The sequence below is a fragment of the Podarcis liolepis genome (genome assembly GCF_965112155.1).
Source record: "Podarcis liolepis genome assembly, chromosome: 5".
NCBI classification, from domain to species: domain Eukaryota; kingdom Metazoa; phylum Chordata; class Lepidosauria; order Squamata; family Lacertidae; genus Podarcis; species Podarcis liolepis.
The window spans coordinates 60,279,481-60,299,705 of NC_139556.1; the positions used below are offsets into that span (position 1 = coordinate 60,279,481).

At 45.5% G+C, this 20,225-nt stretch overlaps 1 protein-coding gene across 3 annotated transcripts in view; it reads right to left on the reverse strand.

Moving 5' to 3' along the window:
* POLL (DNA polymerase lambda) overlaps positions 1–20,225 on the reverse strand; it is a 132,673-nt gene that overhangs the window by 75,169 nt on the left and 37,279 nt on the right. For all 3 annotated transcript variants that reach the window (XM_083505241.1, XM_083505239.1, XM_083505238.1), the window contains exon 10: positions 6,720–6,859. In XM_083505241.1, coding sequence (XP_083361367.1) covers positions 6,756–6,859 — 104 coding nt within the window. In that variant the 3' untranslated portion in view covers positions 6,720–6,755. The remainder of the gene's footprint in view (positions 1–6,719; positions 6,860–20,225) is intronic.

Here is a 20,225-nt window from a genome sequence, read left to right on the forward strand (position 1 = left end):
TCTAAGCTGGGCTCTGTCAGTGCTTGAATGGAATCACCTGAGAACCATATGTAGGCTGCCTTGAGTTCCATGAAGGAAGAATGGAAGGGAATCCCATTAATAAATTAAATTGGGGTGGTGGATGGGGAAAGGGTTAAGCACACCCCTCCTTACTGGTTCTCTGCTTTATATCACCTGTTACCAGAGCAGGTTTTTTGTGGGAGCCAGAGGTAGAATTGTTACATGTACAGTGGTACCTCGGGTTACATACGCTTCAGGTTACATATGCTTCAGGTTACACACTCCGCTAACCCAGAAACAGTCCTTCAGGTTAAGAACTTTGCTTCAGGATGAGAACAGAAATCGTGCTCCGGCGGCACAACAGCAGCAGAAGGCTCCATTAGCTAAAGTGGTGCTTCAGGTTAAGAACAGTTTCAGGTTAAGTACGGACCTCCGGAATGAATTAAGTACTTAACCCGAGGTACCACTGTACTTCATTTAGCATCTAGTTCAGCCAGATGAACTCTTTCCAGGGTTGTAGTTATTATTTTATTTGATAATTTGTAATCCACTCCTTCATAAAATATAACCAGGTGGCTTACAGTAAAATACAGTAAAATCAACCTATAAATATAAGTGAAGCATAATTAAAAACATCAGTACATACTGGTTCATTTAAAGAAAGAAAAAATCCTGTCATGAAGGCCTGTCAAAACAATGCAGTTTTCAGGAGACCCCTGAAAGATGGCAGGGGAGATTCCAGTTGGAGTTTGCAGGTAAGGCCTTCCACAGGGCTCAGTCCCTCATGGAGGGCAACCGAACTTAGGTTTACATCAACCCTCGTGTTATCATTAAGCGAGAGACAGATTGGTGTAGTGGTTGGAGTTTGGAGGTTCAAATCCCAAAGTTCTGCTGGGTGACCTTGGGCCAGTAGCTCCCTCATATAAATCTGCTTCCTAGGGTTGGTGTGATGATAAAACGGAAGGCGGGCCAGACGTGGCATTTTGTGCTTTCTGGAAGATGGGTGCATTTGGGGTTGTTGTTGTTTTTTTACACAATAAATAAATAATTTGTACACACAGAGAATGGAAAGTTTTACAATGAATGACCACTAGATGTCCCTGTTGGTCAGTAATCTCAAGTGGATGCTTTCAGTAAAACTGAGAAGCCTGAAGCTGCAATCCTAACTTTACTAGCCTACATCTGCACCATGCATTTAAAACACTATCATAACTAACAGTCATGGCTTCCCTCAAAAAATCCAGGGGACAGTAGTTTGTTAAGGGTGCTGACAGTTTTTAGGAGACCCCTATTTGCCCACCAAATAGTTTAAGGGTGCTGACAGTTTTTAGGAGACCCCTATTTGCCCACCAAATAGTTTGTTAATGGTGCTGACAGTTTTTAGGAGACCCCTATTTGCCCACCAAATAGTTTGTTAAGGGTGCTGACAGTTTTTAGGAGACCCCTATTTGCCCAACAAATAGAAGGGGAAGAAATGGAGGCAGTGAGAGATTTTACTTTCTTGGGCTCCCTGATCACTGCAGATGGTGACAGCAGTCAAGAAATTAAAAGACGCCTGCTCCTTGGGAGAAAGGCGATGGCAAACCTAGACAGCATCCTAAAAAGCAGAGACATCACCTTGCCAACAAAGGTCCGTATAGTTAAAGCCATGGTTTTCCATACATCAGTAGTGATGTATGGAAGTGAGAGCTGGACCATAAAGAAGATTGATGCTTTTGAATTATGGTGCTGGAGGAGACTCTTGAGAGTCCCATGGACTGCAAGAAGATCAAACGCATCCATTCTTAAGGAAATTAGCCCTGAGTGCTCACTTGAAGGACAGATCGTGAAGCTGAGGCTCCAATACTTTGGCCACCTCATGAGAAGAGAAGACTCCCTGGAAAAGACCCTGATGTTGGGAAAGATGGAGGGAACAAGGAGAAGGGGACGACAGAGGACGAGATGGTTGGACAGTGTTCTCGAAGCTACAAACACGAGTCTGACCAAACTGCGGGAGGCAGTAGAAGACAGGAGTGCCTGGCGTGCTCTGGTCCATGGGGTCACGAAAAGTCGGACACGACTAAACGACTAAACAACAACAACAACAACATTTGCCCACCACCTACAATTACCAGTGCTATTTTTCTAGAAAAAGAGGTGCCAGAACTCACCATGATTTCTTCCCTTGTTCTCTCATAATGGCGCCCACCTGAAAGATTCCAGAACTGAATTCCAGTGAGTTCCGGCTTTAACAATCAATCCGTCTTCACAGGGAACTGGGAATTCTAAGTCTCTGAGGGGAATAGGGTGTCCTAACAACTCTAAGCATCAAACTACAGTTCCCTCCCAGCGCTCTCTCCCTCTTTCTCTTCCCCACCTTGGTGTCCAGCCCCAGCATCTATTCAGAATTCTGGCAGATTTTCTCCTGTGGTCAGCACAGAATGGGGAATCCTCAGGAGATGTTGACAAGTAGGAAGGAGAGACGGGGACAGATTCCTCACCTCGAGACTCTGAATTCCGTCTAGTGTGTCAGGAAGATGGAGAACATGACTGGGAACTTGATGGGCCTTTGTGGGTGCCATGGCACCCATGGGCACCATGTCAATGAACCAGGGGCCTGACTGGGTCACAGGCTGCGTCCTACATTCTGCACACAAGGCCCCAGGATTAATCTTCAACACTGCCAGTTGAAAGGATCTCAGATACAGGGCCAAGGAAGACTTATGTTGTAGTGCAGCAGGGACATGGGATGGAAGCTGAGGGAACAACACCTCTTCCCTTTGGGGCCTTTTCTTGGGAGCACAACAGAAGTGACAGCCAAAGCCAGGTCTTTGTGGCTTATCGCAGCTCACATGCTGACTCCTATGCTTCACTGAGGAGCCCTGAGGGAGGGGAAGGTTGGCGACTCAAGCAGGAAGGAGTCAAACCAAGTTTCCCTTCTGTGTCTATAGTTGGCTCAGCTCAGCTTCTCCTGAGACTCCTTTTCCTCACTCATTCTCCCTCCCACTATTAACTGCCTTTTCCTGCTCAGCCATCATGTTCTTCTGTGAAATCCCAGGCAGTCCACTGTCAATGGCAACAACTGGGGAAGCATCACTACGAACCCCCCACCCCAGGCCTGATCATCATCATTTTATTTGTATGCCGCCTTTCCACAGTTAAAACAATGCTGAAGGCAGCTTACGATATGAAAAGATTTACATAATTACAAACATAGCAAAGTAGTCCTAAAAATAAACACATTAAAAACTACATAACCGAACTGAACAATTTCCACATAAAAATAAAGATACAAAAAGTTAATAGCAGTAACAACAGCAAAAGCTCCCCCCAAATACCCCAGTTCTTGCTGGGCAGCAGCCGCAGTCCTTATGAGGCCAGTCAAGCCCCGCCCTGGGCCACGTGGATAATCATAGGAGGACACCAACAGTGATTTATTTATTTATTTGTTTATTTCTTATTTATTTCTCACCCAGCACACCCTTCATGTCTAATGATACCAACTCAAACGCATGATATCCCGTTACATGAGGAAAAATGTAGAATGACCAGGATATGCATTTAGAAATATAAGCTGGCTTGTTCAAGCCCTGCAGTTCTCTCCAATACTTTCGTGGGTGGTCTTGAGAAAAACCCACTGGCTTCAGACATCCCTGTAGAAGGGATTTTGTAACAAGAAGAAGAAAAGCGGACAATGAGTGGACTAGCTGCCATCTGGCAGCATCACCCAGGAACCTCCGCTCCTAGCTTCTGCCTGGTGACTTCATCTGCTAACTTCAGTCTGCCAGCTTCCAGGGCTTTCATCTATTCATGAATACCCCTTTCACACATCTCATTCATGCACATGTACACACCATTTCACCTTGACCACATTCAAAAGCTCCCATTCATTCATTCATTCATTCATACAGACAGACATACACCAGCCAACATCCATGAAGAACACCAGTGAACGCATCCAACCCTCATTCATTTACTTTTGTGCCCAGGATTTATTCCACAAATATCCACCAGCTGCTGTTAACTGGCTCCCGAAGGTGAACTTCAACCAGCTTACATTCACAGATATCAACCTGCTTCAGCCTTGCAGCACCCACCAGCTCCTGAATGTGAACTTCGCCAGCATCTACCCACTGACATCTGCCAGCTTCTGTTAGGTCCACTGCTAGACATCAGCAAGCTTCTGGCCATGGGAATCAGCAGCCTTCAAGCTGCAATCCCACCTAGCAAACAAACTTGCCTTATTATTTCTCCATAGCATCCTGCTGCTAGCCTCCTATTCTCCAGTGTTCCTTCTCCAGGTGGGAAAAAGGGGCACTGCTGAATGTCACAGTTGTGTCCTGCTGGGGAACAGAGAAGGGCTTTCCCCTTGGCCTGCCTTTATATCCACTCAGCTGCTCAGTGCTTTTGTGACATCATAAGCAGTTTGCAACCAATGGCAACAGCTGTGCAGGTATCATCATCATATCCTCAGACCTCACAATCGTGGGTGCACTTCAGCAGTGATTCAATTGTGTGCCTGTCTGTATGCCAGTGTTGGCCGGGTACAGAAGTAGAAGAACAAATGTTTCACGCACACACATTTTCTTGAGTCCTAAAGATCTGGGCAAATTGGAAGCAAAGTGGGCCTGAGCAGGAAAATTTATTCCTCCCTCAGTCAAAGGACAACATTGCACAAGATTGCTGTATCCCCAACCTCTTCCCACCTGTAGCAATAATATACACATTATGAATGTGCATTGGGAATGACACTGATGCACAGGAAAATCTGACATGGATGGGGGCGAGGATCATATTTGTAACTTTGGCCAGGTTTTTTGGTGTCATCATACCAGAACTGCCCTTCATTAGAACTGCTTTGTATCATTTTAGGCCAAATTCCAACCCGTTTCAGTAACACAGACATAGCATTTGCAATAGTATTGGCATGCCTAAGTAATCATGCTGATGAGAAAGGGAAAAGAGAAAATGTGTCTTCCAACAAAGATACCTGAAGAATGCCACTGGCTTGACTTGCATCAAGCCAGATGCCTGCTTCCAATCTATATTAGTTCAGAAAATAGACCGAATATCTTTTCTTCCTTGCCTATACTTCCCTGAAGCTCTGGCTGTCCCCTCTGGCGTGACCTTGCTCAGAGGGGAAGGGGTGGGGTGTCAGAGGAGCAACCCCTCTCCTAAATCCCTTTGTTCACCACCAAGCCAAGCGGTAAATATGTACAACATTACGTATGTATAATGGAGTGTAAATAATCCCAAAAAGTGCCTTGTAAATAGACTCCAAGTTTATCCTTTATTAATGAGCCGCTGAGCATCCTGCTGCTTTAGAGCAGCAAGGCTTTCATAATATCAAACCCTAAATTACACTTGGTGTCTCTCATTCCCGGCAAACGAGAATCATTTCAGGCCTCTTTGCTGCCTGTATTTATTTATTCATTTATTGATTTTTGCGAGAGTGAGCCCAGCATTCTCTGTGCTGCCATTTAGTAACGTTGAAGCCCCTGTAAATGGGAACTCTACACCCAAAAGCAAGCACAATAAAAGATGCCAAGGGGGAAATGGAAATTGCTGCCTTCCAACCGGTGCCTCCTCCTTGCTCCTGCCCCTCCCTGCAAGTCCAAAGCTTATTGGATCTTAGGCTGTGCTTTACACCTTCCACTGAGGAAGGTGGAAGAGGGAGGCAAGGTCTTAAGAGACCGAGTACTTTAAAAACCAAGACCAATCTGGCAGAGGTAGACTTAGTTCCAAGACTTCTCCAGGCCTCATGCCAACAGGGAAGTTGCTTTGCTTAGTAGGGGGTCACTACAGTTTTGAGGGAGGGCCATCAATGCTAAGCAGGGATGTCAGTAGGATATCCTGGTACACTGTATGAGCATTGGGGCACCTGTGTGCACACGCATACTACCATCCATCTTTTGGCAAGAACTGCTGCTTATGTACATATATAAACTTCACCAAGCCAACCCCACAGGGCTGTTGCAGAGATAAAAGGCAGGAGAGGAGGATAGCATGCCCAACCTAGAACTCCTGGGAGCAAAAGCAATATACAAATATATAATGTAATGTACAGATCATGTAAAGAAAGATAGAAAAGCAGCCTCCTTGCTTTAACTGCAGCATTTCACAGTCCTGATATTTATAGCAAAAAGCAAGAGAAAAGTTTGTCAACCCTGATAAATAGCAAGATGCAAACCACTACCACCACCTAAGTATCTGTAGTTTCATAACTTTGGCATCTGATCTTGGAGGAAAAGCAAGATACTAGTAAACAACAGGAAGATAAATACTCTAACCAATAAATACTCTAACCATGTGCAGTTTCACAAAACTCTCAGCAAAACACAAACCCACAGACACATTTTGCCAACTTTGATAAACAAAAAAGTATTGTGTTAAGAACACTATAGGAATTTTAACTTGCAGCTGTACGGTGCTTGATGATTTTTTTGTTATATTTTCTGTTTTATTTTGTATTACATGTTTCTTTATGGTTACTGCATATTAACAAATGACAGCCAAGTGATGACATGCAGACCAGTAGTGGCTGTTTGGGGGACATAGAAAACAAGGGGCACAGCATAGCAATATCACTATGTTTTCTCAGCAGGAAAAAAGCCTCATTTATTTCATGGGAGTTCCTTTTGAGTAAGCCATACCAAAGCCAGCCATTGGTGTTTTACACTGCAGACACAGCACAAAATGAAACAATGTGAACACAGAGCAAAGTGCTTGAACAAACTTACCCCAGTACACAGCAGACAATCTTCCTTCACCCAGCATCAGGCTAGCAGAAACAAGCAGCAGCAGCCATAGTCTTCTGTTTTCCTCCTGCTCTGGGAAATGCTCCTCTTGAGTCCCAGGTGGGGGTGATCAGTGTTTCTTCCTGTAATTGCATAGCAACAGGGATTAAAGGTGGTATCCAGCTAAGTTTTACTCACAACAGACCCATTGAAATGAATGAATATCCCTAAGTTAGGTCCATTAATTTAAATAGATCTACTCTTAAGTGATTATGCATCTTTAGCAACAGCAGCTTCTCTGTATCTGCCTTAGAACATTTTGTTTTCTAACTTTCTTCAAAGGTGTCCAATTGACTTCTTTTAAAATGAAGGCTAAGGATCTGGGAACACTGCTGGCTCAGGGCTTGGTATGTGGGTATTCCCTGTACTCTTCTTACATCAGCAGCCCTGATACTAGACTGCAATGAAATTTCGCACCATTGGGAAATCAATCAATCAGTCAATCAAAAGTGGAATGTTTGAAATTTGAACATAGTTAAATGTTGCTTTTGAATTGTGACTTGTGGAGACTTAAACACAGGATGATTGGTAACTTGATGACTTTTTAAAGCAGCGTGTTAATGATCAGCTTGCCAAATGCAATGCATTCATACTTTGTTCTTTTAAATCTGAAGTATCTATAATTTGGAGGGGGGTGAATTAAGCAAATGAATTAAGAGAATTTGCTTACAATCCTCTCAGCTAACACAGGTTTTCTCCCACCCCACCCGAAAACTGGATCATCCCCTGTCCTACCTCAGTCTTGGGATTCAAATTGTACTGTAATTTGGTTGAGACTAAGATTAAAACAAATAACAGAAGCGCCAGAAACTGCAATCAAAATAAGATATAGAGAAACTGAACACCATTAGGTCCAGCTCCCCTTCTAGGACGCAACTGTGTTGGGTGCTTCTCCCCACCCCACCCCCCACCCCTACCAAACTCAGGAAAAAAGAAATGTCTTACACATTCTGCAGAATGAACTGGTAGAATTATGAACTTAAACTTTTATATATATTTTTATGTTCCCCCATGCTTTATTTCCACAAGATTGTCAGATCGTGTGCCTCCAGACCAGGCCATGGGACTTATATATAAACATGTGACAATAGAGAAGTTTTTTTAAAAGACGGATCACCTTTCATGCATTAAAAGGAGTGGTGGTAGCTTGAATTCGCCAGCTGCCCACCCCTCATGAGTCACATGTGTGTGTGTAGAGCTTGTGATTGGCTCATGTGGAGGAATCCCACATATTTACATCTATGCAAGGTAGGGTTGGGATGCGGGACGCGCTGTGGTCTAAACCACAGAGCCTAGGGCTTGCCAATCGGAAGGGGGGTGGTTTGAATCCCTGCGACGGGGTGAGCTCCCGTTGCTCGGTCCCAGCTCCTGCCAACCTAGCAGTTTAAAAGCACGTCAAAGTGCAAGTAAATAAATAGGTACCGCTCTGGCAGGAAGGTAAATGGCGTTTCCGTGCACTGCTCTGGTTGCACCAGAAGCAGCTTAGTCATGCTAGCCACATGACCTGGAAAAACTGTCTGCAGACAAACGCCAGCTGCCTCGGCCAGTAAAGCAAGATGAGCGCTGCAACCCCAGAGTCGTTCGCAACTGGACTTAACTGTCAGGGGTCCCTTTACCTTTTAAGCTAGGGCTGCCATGTTTCAAAAAATTAAAATCAGGACATCCCAATGTTACGGAGCTTTTTCTTACAAAAACACAAAAAATGTGATATTTTTTCTATTGATCCGGGACAAAGCGACACCTTTTGGAAATTCCCCCCGGACGTCAATTCCACCTTTGAAATCCTGGTATGGCAGGCCTAATATAAGGCCTTTTCTTGTGCTTGCTGAATGTGTGGCTAGCAAGAGGATGATCAGTACACATGTAGGTGGGGCTGATTCCTGCATCCTCCTCAAATATGTTTTGAATATGTGACAGTGAACTCTGTCATGAACTCTTGTCAATTTCCAAATCCATATGTGGACTCTAACAGTTAAAGCAAAACGGAAGGAAGAAAGGGTAGGAGGTGGTCACTGCTTAGGTTGCCAACTGACTGCAGTAAAATAGCTGGACTTAGAATGACCCCTTGCTGCCCTCTAACATCTCAGTGGGAAAGAACTGGAATCACCATAGAACATCCTGGCTGACACCTAGTGTAGCTGGCATACTTTTATCTTGGTATTCATATTTTTAAAATTTCCAACCAACTTTTCCTGGCAAATTGGCAAAACTACTCGTGTGGTTTTGACAGTTGCAAGTGCTCTGAAGCAGCACCCAGAAAACATGCCAAACCTTGAATGAAGATAACTTATTTCCATGACTAAAAACAATATTGTGAAAGCTTAATAATACATTATGTGTGTAAAATATTTCCTTTGTAGCGCAAAAAAAGAGAAAAGACAAAATGAACACTGGAGGCCAGTTGACTCCTCACATCCCAAGGCCTTGTCTGAATTAAGTCTTTGGTCTTCCTGTGGTATCAGAATATTTCCTTCCTAGTATTAATGCCAACCAAACACTGCCATGTGCTCATCATTGAAGATTTTCTAAACCACAGAGTACCCTTGGGGGGCATCTAGAATGGTGTCAGCATGGTTGCCATAGGCACTGGCTTCTGGGGGCCGAGGCTATTTGGGTCCCTCAAACTATTTTTGAGAGGGCCAGCCCCTGCATTGTTGAGGCTGAACACTGAGCCAGGAGCAGAATGACATCAGGACATCGCACGACATCGGGATGTTGTGTTGGGCCCCCTCAATCTTCTTCCAAAGATGGCGCCTCTGGTGGTTGCAAATGTTTCTCTGACAGAAACAAGGACATCTGCTTTGGTAAGCAAGGCATGAACAGCTGGACCACATAAAATGTGCCTCCGTCCCCATTCATTGGAGTAAGCACATCTACATCTTGCTACTTCTTACTCAGTTTCACGCTTTTCTGGAAGGGTGGCATTTGCTGTGTGTTGCTGCTAGGGTTCCACAGACCAGGAGCTAGAGAGAATCCCATCCAGGCTAGGCCTGTATCTGTTCTAAGAATCTCTGGAACTGCTACATTTCCGAGTCATTACCTGTGTGAGCTATCTTGAGCCTTGTAATGGCATGTGTAGGGAGTCTCTTCTTTCTCCATCCCAGTCAATGGGAGGCCAGAGGCACCATCCTCTGGACATCCTGGTGGTGGAAGAAGGTGTATTTACCTAGTGATCTCTTTATGCTCCCCCCCCCCAAGGTTGTGTACCAGGCAGACAGCACTAAAAGGATTTATTGCTACACCAAGATGCCTCTCGGAGCTCAGTCATGTAGGAGATGTCCCATTATATGGGCAGTTGACTTTAATAGTCATTGTGTGCTTAAAGCACAGCAAAACAACAGTGGGGGGGGGGAATCCCCACTCCACTTAAGATCGCCCTTCCCCCTTTCCCGCCCCCCCCCCACTCCGCAAAGCCCTGCTAGTCTATTTGCACAGTAAATTAAAAATATGAATCACTTCTCTGTACTGCCTCCCCAAACACTCATCCTGTCAGGCTCTGGGTTGTCTTCATTTGTATTACCTTAATTTAATGTTAATTATGTTCTTCATTTACAAAGAACAAGCATTTACACTCCCCGTCTGGGGATATGCCGCACTTACCATCTCCAAGGATTTGGTTCGTGGAAGGGGGAGGGGGAGGACTCGTTAGCACACCCTGCAAGGTAAAGGAGGGGACTGGAGGGGCTACACACACACACACACACACATACTACTCTGCTCTGCAGCTCCCCCCCCCCCACCCTCTGCTGCTCTGTACCACAATGGACTTGCCTGATGAGAAGCAAAATTACCTTTCAATTTATGAATTGGTGTGCTATCCTGTCTCTTAAAACTGGATTGTGAAGCTCAGTCAACGAGAAGAGATTGATTGTCCTGGGGAAAGCGAGTTAGGTGGTGCTCTGTGGTCAAAACAGCTCATCACTTTGGGTGTGTGGGGTACACAGAATGGTTCAGATGATGTTTTAAGCAGAGACACTGCCAAACAGAAAAGTTTGGGCAGGCTGTGCCACAGATATCATAAATGAGGAAAGGCACCATGATATCTTGCTTCTGTCCGTCAATAGGCAAAATGAGGGTGGAATTAAATGTTGTGCTATTACAAACATTTCATCTCCACTAGCATTTCAGCTTGCTAGAAAGAATGGTGCTCCCCCCCCCCCGGGCACATTGTTTTGGAAGTTCTCCTGACACACCCACCCTGAACCAATGGGGGGCATGAGAGAGGGAGAGAAAGGAAAACCCCTTTGTGCAAGCAGAAGTCCCCCATCAGGGTTCATTAGGTGAATCCCACCCTAAGTATTTGTCATCTCTACCACCCAAGGTCACATTACAGCACCAGCAGGTAGGCCAACCAAAATTACTCACAGTGGTTGTACTCCACCCACTGACTATGTGGTTTGGAGGCTGTTTTCTAGCTGGTTGGACCTCCAGGTGTAAATGATTTCCATCCCGGTGCCAGCGGTCAACAGGCTTGTGGGATGCTGGTTTGGCGGTTTTTAACACAGTTGAGACTAATATTTGAAAACTGCTTGAAACGCTACTCATTTATAGTTACTAAAGTATTTATAACTAGCCTTGAGGACCACTTCAAACATATAGAAAAAAGCACATAGCGAAGTCCTGTCAAGATATATCAAGGCAAGAAACAGGTTAGTAATTGAATAAATAAAATGTGCATCTTCATGTATAAGTTTGCAGGCATGATGCACATGCAAATGATGTGGTGATGGGCATGACACCTCTGAGGTTATAGATACATCTGTGAATAATAAGCCATATTTGTGACGGCAAATCATCACTTACTGGGATTAATGTTGTGGTGTCATTTTTTCCCAAATCCCATTCCCAAAAAGCTGGCAACCATTTCCAAATCCACCATTATTTTGCCTACAATATTTTGCTCCTCTCGTGCCATAATCCTCATCCCACAAGTGAAACACGCCCATGCAAGGAATTGTGTAGCCTTAATAAAACCATATTTTGTGAGACAGAAAATCAGAAGATGTTTACATAATGAAAGAGATGCCAAATGCCACCTGCTGACTTTGGACACTTCCAGACCTGCTGTTTGGGGTAGGTTTCAGTCATATACTGGTAAATCCAGGTTGCACAATTCTGGTTGACTGGGAAGTCTTGTGCAACAAAACCCTGCTTCCCCCAAAATATACTGCTTCTTGCAATAATGAAAGTTAGGGGTAAATGCACTAGAACATGTGGCATAACAGTTACAGTTCCCTTAGTCTTTCAGGCCCAAGTTCAGATGGGGAGGATGGAGTACCTGCTTGGGGCTAGCAAAGATTGCCAATATCATCCTGATACTGAATGACCTTAATACTCATCTGAGTCTTACTGTATTGCTAGCGGTATCCTCTCATAAACTGACCTGTTTATTTTAGTAGAGTTAGGGTTTGTGATAGTGAACCTACAACTGGGACTGTCAATACAGACTGAACGTGCCCCTACAGATATAGGGTTGATAGTGAGACAAACACACATTTAATACCACATCTACTTCGCCTTTCACAGAGAATTGACTTTGTACACTATTTCCCTATCTATTTGTGATACCAGATTAAACAGCTGCTCTTTTCCCTGGCTGCAGCACTTTCATGCCATGCATAAGGGATGTCTTGTGATTCACACTATCGCATGCTTCAGAATCCTTCATGGCAGAACCATCTGTTCACAACCAAGCTTTCATTAACACATTGAAAATTCTCAAAAGGGTTCACTTGGGGAGGCAGTAGGAATATATATATATAGGCAGAATCTGAGACCCACTTTACACTTTTAGGAGGAGCATCCTTGGAAAAGACCCTGATGTTGGGAAAGATGGAGGGCACAAGGAGAAGGGGACGACAGAGGGCAAGATAGTTGGATAGTGTTCTCGAAGCTACCAGCATGAGTTTGACCAAACTGTGGGAGGCAGTGGAAGACAGGAGTGCCTGGCATGCTCTGGTCCATGGGGTCACGAAGAGTCGGACACGACTAAACAACTAAACAACAACACCACCTGGTGCCTGATGGGACCTCTGGATGCATCTCAAAAAAGGAGGAAAGTATGAGGCAACTTGGCCATCTCCTTGTATCAATTCAGTGTGGCAGCCAGGAACCTATTGACCATCTAATTCCCATGTCTGCATGATATTGCTGGGAGAAAGCACCCAGAAGTTTGGGCTGATGACACACCGCTCGACCTCTGATTCCCAAAGGACGAAGTGGAAATCCTAAAGAGATGTTGGGAGGTTGTTCTGCAATGGATGAAAGCACAGAAGCTGAAACTGAATCTAGATAGAAAGAGGTGCTAATGACCGGGAGGATCTGATCTACTGATAGTTTGCCACCAGTTTTGAATGGAGTTGCACTGTAACTAATATGTCAAGTATGGAGTCTGGGGATTCAGGTTGTGCAGTCTATGGAAACACAAGTGGTTTTGGCAGCCATGAGACCTTTTAGCAGCTTAGGCAGGTTAGCTGAGACCCTATTAAAAGAAAGCTGACTGGCTTCAGTTACCCATACCGTGGTTACAGTCAGAGCAGTCTACTATAACACTCTATAACAGTGGTCTCACCACGTGGCCCTCGGCAGCAGCGGCTCCACCTCTGGCGAGACGCTGGACCTGCCTCTTCTTGGCTTGTCCCCGAGTCGCACTAGGACTTATGCTATTTCCAGCAGCCACCAGGCCTGGCGTGGCCTTCCTGGGGCCTCACATCATTCAAGAGCAGGAGGCTGAAGACAGCAAAGGGAAGGGAAGGAGGGGCAAACAGGCAGATGAGGAAGGGGTAAGTGGCAGGAAGGGGGCAAGCGACAGAGATGTGGGATGGGGGAGGGGGGTTGCTCCGAACGTGTTCAGGTTTTTTTGGAATATGTCAACTGTACTTTATGTGTTGTGGGAGACCAGGAGGGAAGGAAGCTGGCTGAAGCAGGAGGAGACGACTTCCTGGATTCTTCAGCAGCCTGCCTCATTTCTTTCTCCTGCCCCCGCTCCTACCTCTGATTCTGGACTACTCTCTGCCCCTTACCAGCTCCCCTCTTCAAAGTCTCTGTGTTGCCCTTGTAGCAAAGAAGAGGGTGGTAACAATGCTAGAATTAGCTTGCTCTGGATATCATTGGTTCCAGCTCCTGCCTGAATTCCCGGCCCTAGCTGTCCCCAATGAGTCCCAGCAACACCCTGTAGGTTAGAAAGTATAATTATTCCCACATCACAGTGTTTGCTGAAGCTGAGTAAGCGGCTTGTTTTAGGCCACCTAGTGCATTTAATGGCAGAGCTGAGATTTCAACCAGCATGTATACAGTGCTGGCTGCAGTTACTGTTGAGCAGCTCTGTCACAAGAGCCATTCAGCCTGACCTGCATGCCTAATACTGCCCCCAATCCCATTGTCTTGTCTGCAACTGCTGTGGTGAAATTAAGAGCGAAGGAAGAGCCTGCTCGAACAGACCAAAGGCCTATAGAGGGGCAGCATCCTGGTCCCTGCAGTGGCTGACCAGATACCTAGGGAAGCCCAGAAGGAGGACATGAACATCAGTAACAGCCCATCATGGAATTTTATGGCCTTGGTAACTCACATTCAGCTTGCTTTTGACTGGGAATGAGTCGCTCATGATACCTACACCTCGGACTCTGGGGCTGACAGCCTTTTGATCTATACAGGCAACGACCATTTTACATGGGGGTTATGTTCCAAGATACCACACATTTAAGTGAAATAGTGTATATTGGGAATGCCCATTGAAAAAGCCTGCAAACATCCTCTAAACTTCTGAAAACCATAGAAAAACCCTTTAAAAAACCAGCAGCACTCCCCAGACTGGCATGAATGGTGGCATTTGTTCCCTCCAAAACTCCTTCCTGAAACTCCAAGTCTCCACAGACCTCAAAGGTTGGTGCAAAGGCTCCTGGGATTGCACTTGTAAAGACTTGTGGGGTTGCAAAGCGCTGTTTTGTGCCATTTCTGCCCCTTCAGTGCTCTTTTAGGACTGTTTTTGCCCTTTTTCTAGTCACTCCCGGGTTTGCGGTGATGCGTGAGCACACAGCTGTACACCTACTGAATGCACGTAAAATGGTTGTTGCCTATATTGGCATCTTCCCATTGGCACTATGGCTGCCAAGCACCTGACACTAGGATGTCTGCGAATGACCAACCACAACATGCCAGAGGAACAAACAGACTCTGGGGGGAGGAGTGGATAAGATACACACACTGTGGCTTGCTGGTTACACAAGAGCACACCCCTCCCTCGCTTATTAACAATGACCTTCCTATTCACCATGCTCTGGATTCCCCAGCCCCAAATAGCTTTTAAATGCACTTCATGATCCAAGCTTGTGCTTGTTAATAGGGGACGTGCGACTGTAGGCCGGCCGGCCCACTCACGGGCCACGTCACGCTCGCTGCGTGGCACACTCGGGCAGGCAGCACGCACACACGTCTTCATATCCACCCTAACATTTTAATTAATGACAATGGCGCTTTTCTCTCCCGTCCTCTCCTCAGCGCTTTAATGTGTGTCCGTAGCCCGCCCGGTCCCCACAGCCATGGAAATATTAGCTTGACGGATGTGCTGTGTCGCCGGTGCTCCCTCGACGGGCCTGGCTGTCAGCTCGCCGATGATGACATTAACACAGGCAGAAAGTGATGACAAATGCCCGTTATCAGCGAACGAGGCCTGTGACAAATCGAACGCCGCCTCGCGAGCAGCCCCATTACGCTGTAATAAAAAAAGATGGATGGCTTTGCACGCCGGGGCCTGGTGCTAATGCGATTTCGCCTGGTCTCAGAGGGTTCCAATTAAGGCAGAAAAGAGAGAGCGAAGAGGAGGCCCAGAAAGCTCGCACACACGCCCGGCCTTCCCTGCCAACATTGCACTAATCGAGTCAGATCACCTTGAAGGAGAAGGAGCAGACATATATATATAAATATATACACACACACACACAGAGGCTGGAGAGATTCCCAGTTCCAAGTGGGGTTCTGAACTGTAGGGTATAATGGGAAGCAAAATGGACAGAAGGATGGCACAGATGGGCCTGGGAAATGTGTTTGTATACTATCCCCCTGCCTTGGCCCAGTTCTGGCAGCTCCCACTGCATCTGGCTTGCTCTGCCTCCATCAGGTGAAGAGCTTGATCAAATCATCGCCTCCACCATCCATAGCAATGAGATGGGAAGGGGGTGGCGGTGGGAGGGAAGCATGACAGAGGCTTCTCTCAGACAAGTGTCACCTCCAGGAGGTGCCTCGCTAGTCTGCGGGCAAAGAGGGGACAGGTCTTACATTGCTGGGGTGTGTATGGAGAAATAGTTCAACATGGGGGCGGGCAGTGACCAACCAGGCCTAGTTGGTGAGGAGGAGAATGTATGCCTGCCCCTTCGGAAATGGACTGATCCTGTTTCTACACACCCTAACCCTTGCTTGCATTCTTGCAAGATCCTAACTGTATGTTTAAATTATTAAAGAAAAAAAGGAAAAAAAACTTTATATAGTGCTATAGGTTAAGGCTTTCGATCCCCTGAATGGACAAAACATTATTAGCATTCAGATGCATGTAAGAACATGTCTGGGGCGATGATAACAAGCAATCTGGCCACTTTTCATTTCAGTTCATTATTATTACTGCCACTGTTGTTGCACTGCCATTAACTACACTGGACACAGACAGAATCCATTCTACATAGAGGGTTATCTTGAGTTAAGTCATAAAGTAGTCCCATTGGAATCAAGGTAGCCTAGCCTATTGGTTTGAATGGGTCTGCTGCTCTGAGTATGACTCAGGCTGTGTATACGCTAAACCTTTAAAGCACAATCAAAGCACATTCTTTCCCTCAAAGAATCCTGGGCACTGCTGTTCACTTCTCAGAGAGTTACAATTCCCGGGGCCCCTTAACAAACCACATTGCCCAGAATTCTTTGAGAGGAAAGAATGTGCTTCAACTGTGCTCTAAGCATATACTGTGTACACAGCCTTGGTTGGATACAACTCATAGTTGAGCACTAGCTATTTTGTTGTTTTACCTGATGGAAGAAAGCACTAATTGATGAGAAATTTTGGATAGCTTAAATCCGAAGGAGAGTTGGCTCAGCAAAAATTAATCACCATGGTTGTCTTTGAAGTGTGTGTGTGTGAGAGAGGGGGGGGCGGGAGAATGGGGGACATCAAGCTAGAAGTGAAGTGTGTGGTATGCAATTTGGATCTCGTGTATTGTTGTTGTTGTTAATTGTTTCAGGGTGTGGTGGAATGGAATTGCAGAACAATGGTTGGCTGGGTGGATAAAATTCCCCCATATATAGGGAGCTTGTCACAGAGCAAGGGGAAGTCGTGAAGCAACACACACTTGCAAATAAACAAGGAATCAAACCAAGCAAAGACTTTTCCATGTTGTTGTTGTTTTGAATGCAGTTTTTAATTGTGTGTTATAGTGAATACTGCATTTGCCCCTGTTCTGTATCTAGTTGATATTCCTGAATTGCAGTGGGTTAGACTAGATGACCCTCGGGGTCCCTTCCAACTCCACAGTTCTGTGATTCCATGAAATCATGTGTTTTAAATGGGATGGATATATATATATATATATATATATATATATATATATATATATGCAGGTTTTGGTGTCTTCGGGTGTCTTCCCGTGTAAGAGTTGGGGTGTCTAGGCGACGTTTCGACGAGGTCTCACTCGTCATCTTCAGGCTGGTGCTTTCGGCTTCTTGTTACTGGAACAGAGCAGGATCTCAGTGTTTGAGTTCCTATAAATACTGTTGAGGGGGTGTGGTGTATAGCCTCCAACGTTCTTTGCAGAGAGGAAGTTCCCAGGTTAGTGTGCCTTTTCTTCTTTTGTTCCTTAATTACTTGAGGGATATCTTGAGTGATTTCTTGAGTGATATTCTGAGTACCACTTAGGTGGGTCATTAGGTGTGGATTAGTTGCTAAAGCTTTCGTGTCTTGACCTCTTGAGCTTGTGAAGAGTTTTTCTGAGAAGATGGCTGTACTGCACTTAGTTGTGCTCTGGCTTGGCTTCGTGTATAGGGGCGAGCTGTGGTTTTGTGCCCTGTGCCAGCCAGATCTGTGTAGGGATTGCAGGGGGGTGCAGCATCCGGAGGTGCCACTATGGTTTGGCTACTGGATGGTGTCTGTAATTTATCTGTGGAGAGGGTCTGGGTTTGGGTCTGGTGTGGTTGATTGGTGATGGCGTTCTGTGTGCCTCTGGTTCTGGTGTCGGTTTTTGTGGGGAGGGCTAATTTCCAGATGTCTGGCAGGCGGGACGTGTCGTCACGCTTGTTCATGTTGTGAGGGTGTTTCTCTATCTCGATGGCTTCCATGATTATTCTCTTGTGGTGATGTTCCATGTTAAAGAGCAATTTGGAATCTGCAAAATTAATTTCGTGTCCTGTTTCTTTCATGTGTTGGAAAAGAGAGGAAGTTTTTTCTTCTTTTTTGACGGCATTCTTGTGTTCTGCGATACGTGCATTTATTCGTCTGTTTGTTTGTCCAATGTACGTGGCTGGGCAGACTTTGCAGGGTATTTCATAGACCCCTTGGTTTTCCAACTGGATTTTATCTTTGGGGTTTCTGAGGATATTGGCTATTTTTTGGATGTGAGTAAATATGTTACTCAGGCTTCATTTCAGCTGAGGATGAGGACTGAAGACCAAACAAAATGCAGGGCTTCTTAAGATGCAAACCTGACATATTCACTTTCAAAGCCAGTCAAAACTCCAGCCTCAGAGATGGAGATGTGATTCTGGACTCCCACTGCCCTAGAAACTTCCAATGCTCTGGCCCAATTGAGGACCAAAGGGGGGCATGCCCAGTCTGGGAGCAGTTCAGGAGCAAGCCAAGGTAGAAGTGGAAGCAGCTAGGATGAGCCAGAGGTTCCAAAGCCATCCCGGTTTACTGACATGCCCCAAAAACTGAGGAGCAATTTAGACCAGCTCAGGGGCTGGAATCTTTCCCATCAATGTCAAGAGGGTAACAGTTGAACAAAACAGAAGTTCTGTTATGCATTGAAGTTATCACCCTGGCCACCAGGGGTATCATGTATATAGTTTTCACTCAGGTCCACATCAGTTAATTTAGGCGGGAAACCCTAGGTGGTTGTTGTTACAGTGTTGACAGCTGGCTGCCTATAAAAGCAGGCCGGCTGAGCTGTTGGCTGTTCAGTTCAGTTCCAGCTTACTTATAAAGAACTACTTGGAGAAAGCTCTGTGTTGCCTGCTGTGTCCACCCACTATTTAATAAGTTCAAAAGGTGAGGGACCACAAGAACACCCCTCCGCCCTCACTTCCACCCTGCTTGCAAGCCCCTGAAATGGCTTTGGGTGGTTGGTTAAACCACTTTGGAGTCTCCCCTCAACAGCCTTAGGAATGTACAGTTTAAGAGCCAAAGCAGCACCAGGAGGTTAAGCCCCTCCTTTCTGCAAATGTGCCCCTCCTCCTCCCATGTGAACCTGGAAGGGAGAAATAAGATGGCGGGGTGAGGGGGAAGCTTGTGATAAGGAAAGGGGAGTTACAAGTGAGAGAATTCACAGTTCCAGCCTAAGACATTTTGGTGTCTGAAGCAGAGCCCAAATGCTGCTTTGCCTGGCTAGGCCCAACACTTGCTGCATCATTCTGGCATCTATTCCTTCCATTATCTATCACCTCATCACTCTGCTTCATCTCACTGCATCGCAAGGCTGTCCCTGAGTTCAGCACAAACCACTGTCATACTCATTTTTCCTTTTAAATTGCACCTACATACACACACAAACACACATATTTCTGTTAGTTTAGCTATTGCATTTATATTCCACTTTTTTCTCCAAAGAGCTCAAGGTGGCATACCTGTTTCCCCATCTCTTTTAAATCCCCATAATATCCCTGAGAGGTAGATTAGGTTGACAGACAGTAACTGGCCCAAGGTCACACACCCAGTGAGCTTCATGGCTGAGCAGGGATTCAAACCCTGGTCTTTCAGGTCCTAGTCTGACAAGCTAACCCCTACACCACAGTTTTATATGAGGATGGGGCAGCCACAGGCCTGTCACCATCACAAATAGCTTGGGCCCTAAGGGGGTTAAGCTGCAGGCCTATTTGCTAGATAAGGTTGGTTTTGAGAAGGCATTTGAAGGAGGGAGATAAAGAAGTACAGTGGTACCTCAGGTTACAGATGCTTCAGCTTACAGACTCCGCTAACCCAGAAATATTACCTCAGGTTAAGAACTTTGCTTCAGGATGAGAACAGAACTTGCGCGGTAGTGGTTAAGAACAGTTTCAGGTTAAGAACGGACCTCCAGAACAAATTAAGTTCTTAACCTGAGGTACCACTGTATTCTTGTGAGTTATTTCTCATATAAACAAAATTCCAACATAGAAAGGTAAATTTCGCACAAATGCTAAAATACAGGTGATACATTTGTCACTTCTGATTGAGTGGATCGATACGTCCTCTGTCAAGATATATCTGTATTAGCAAAC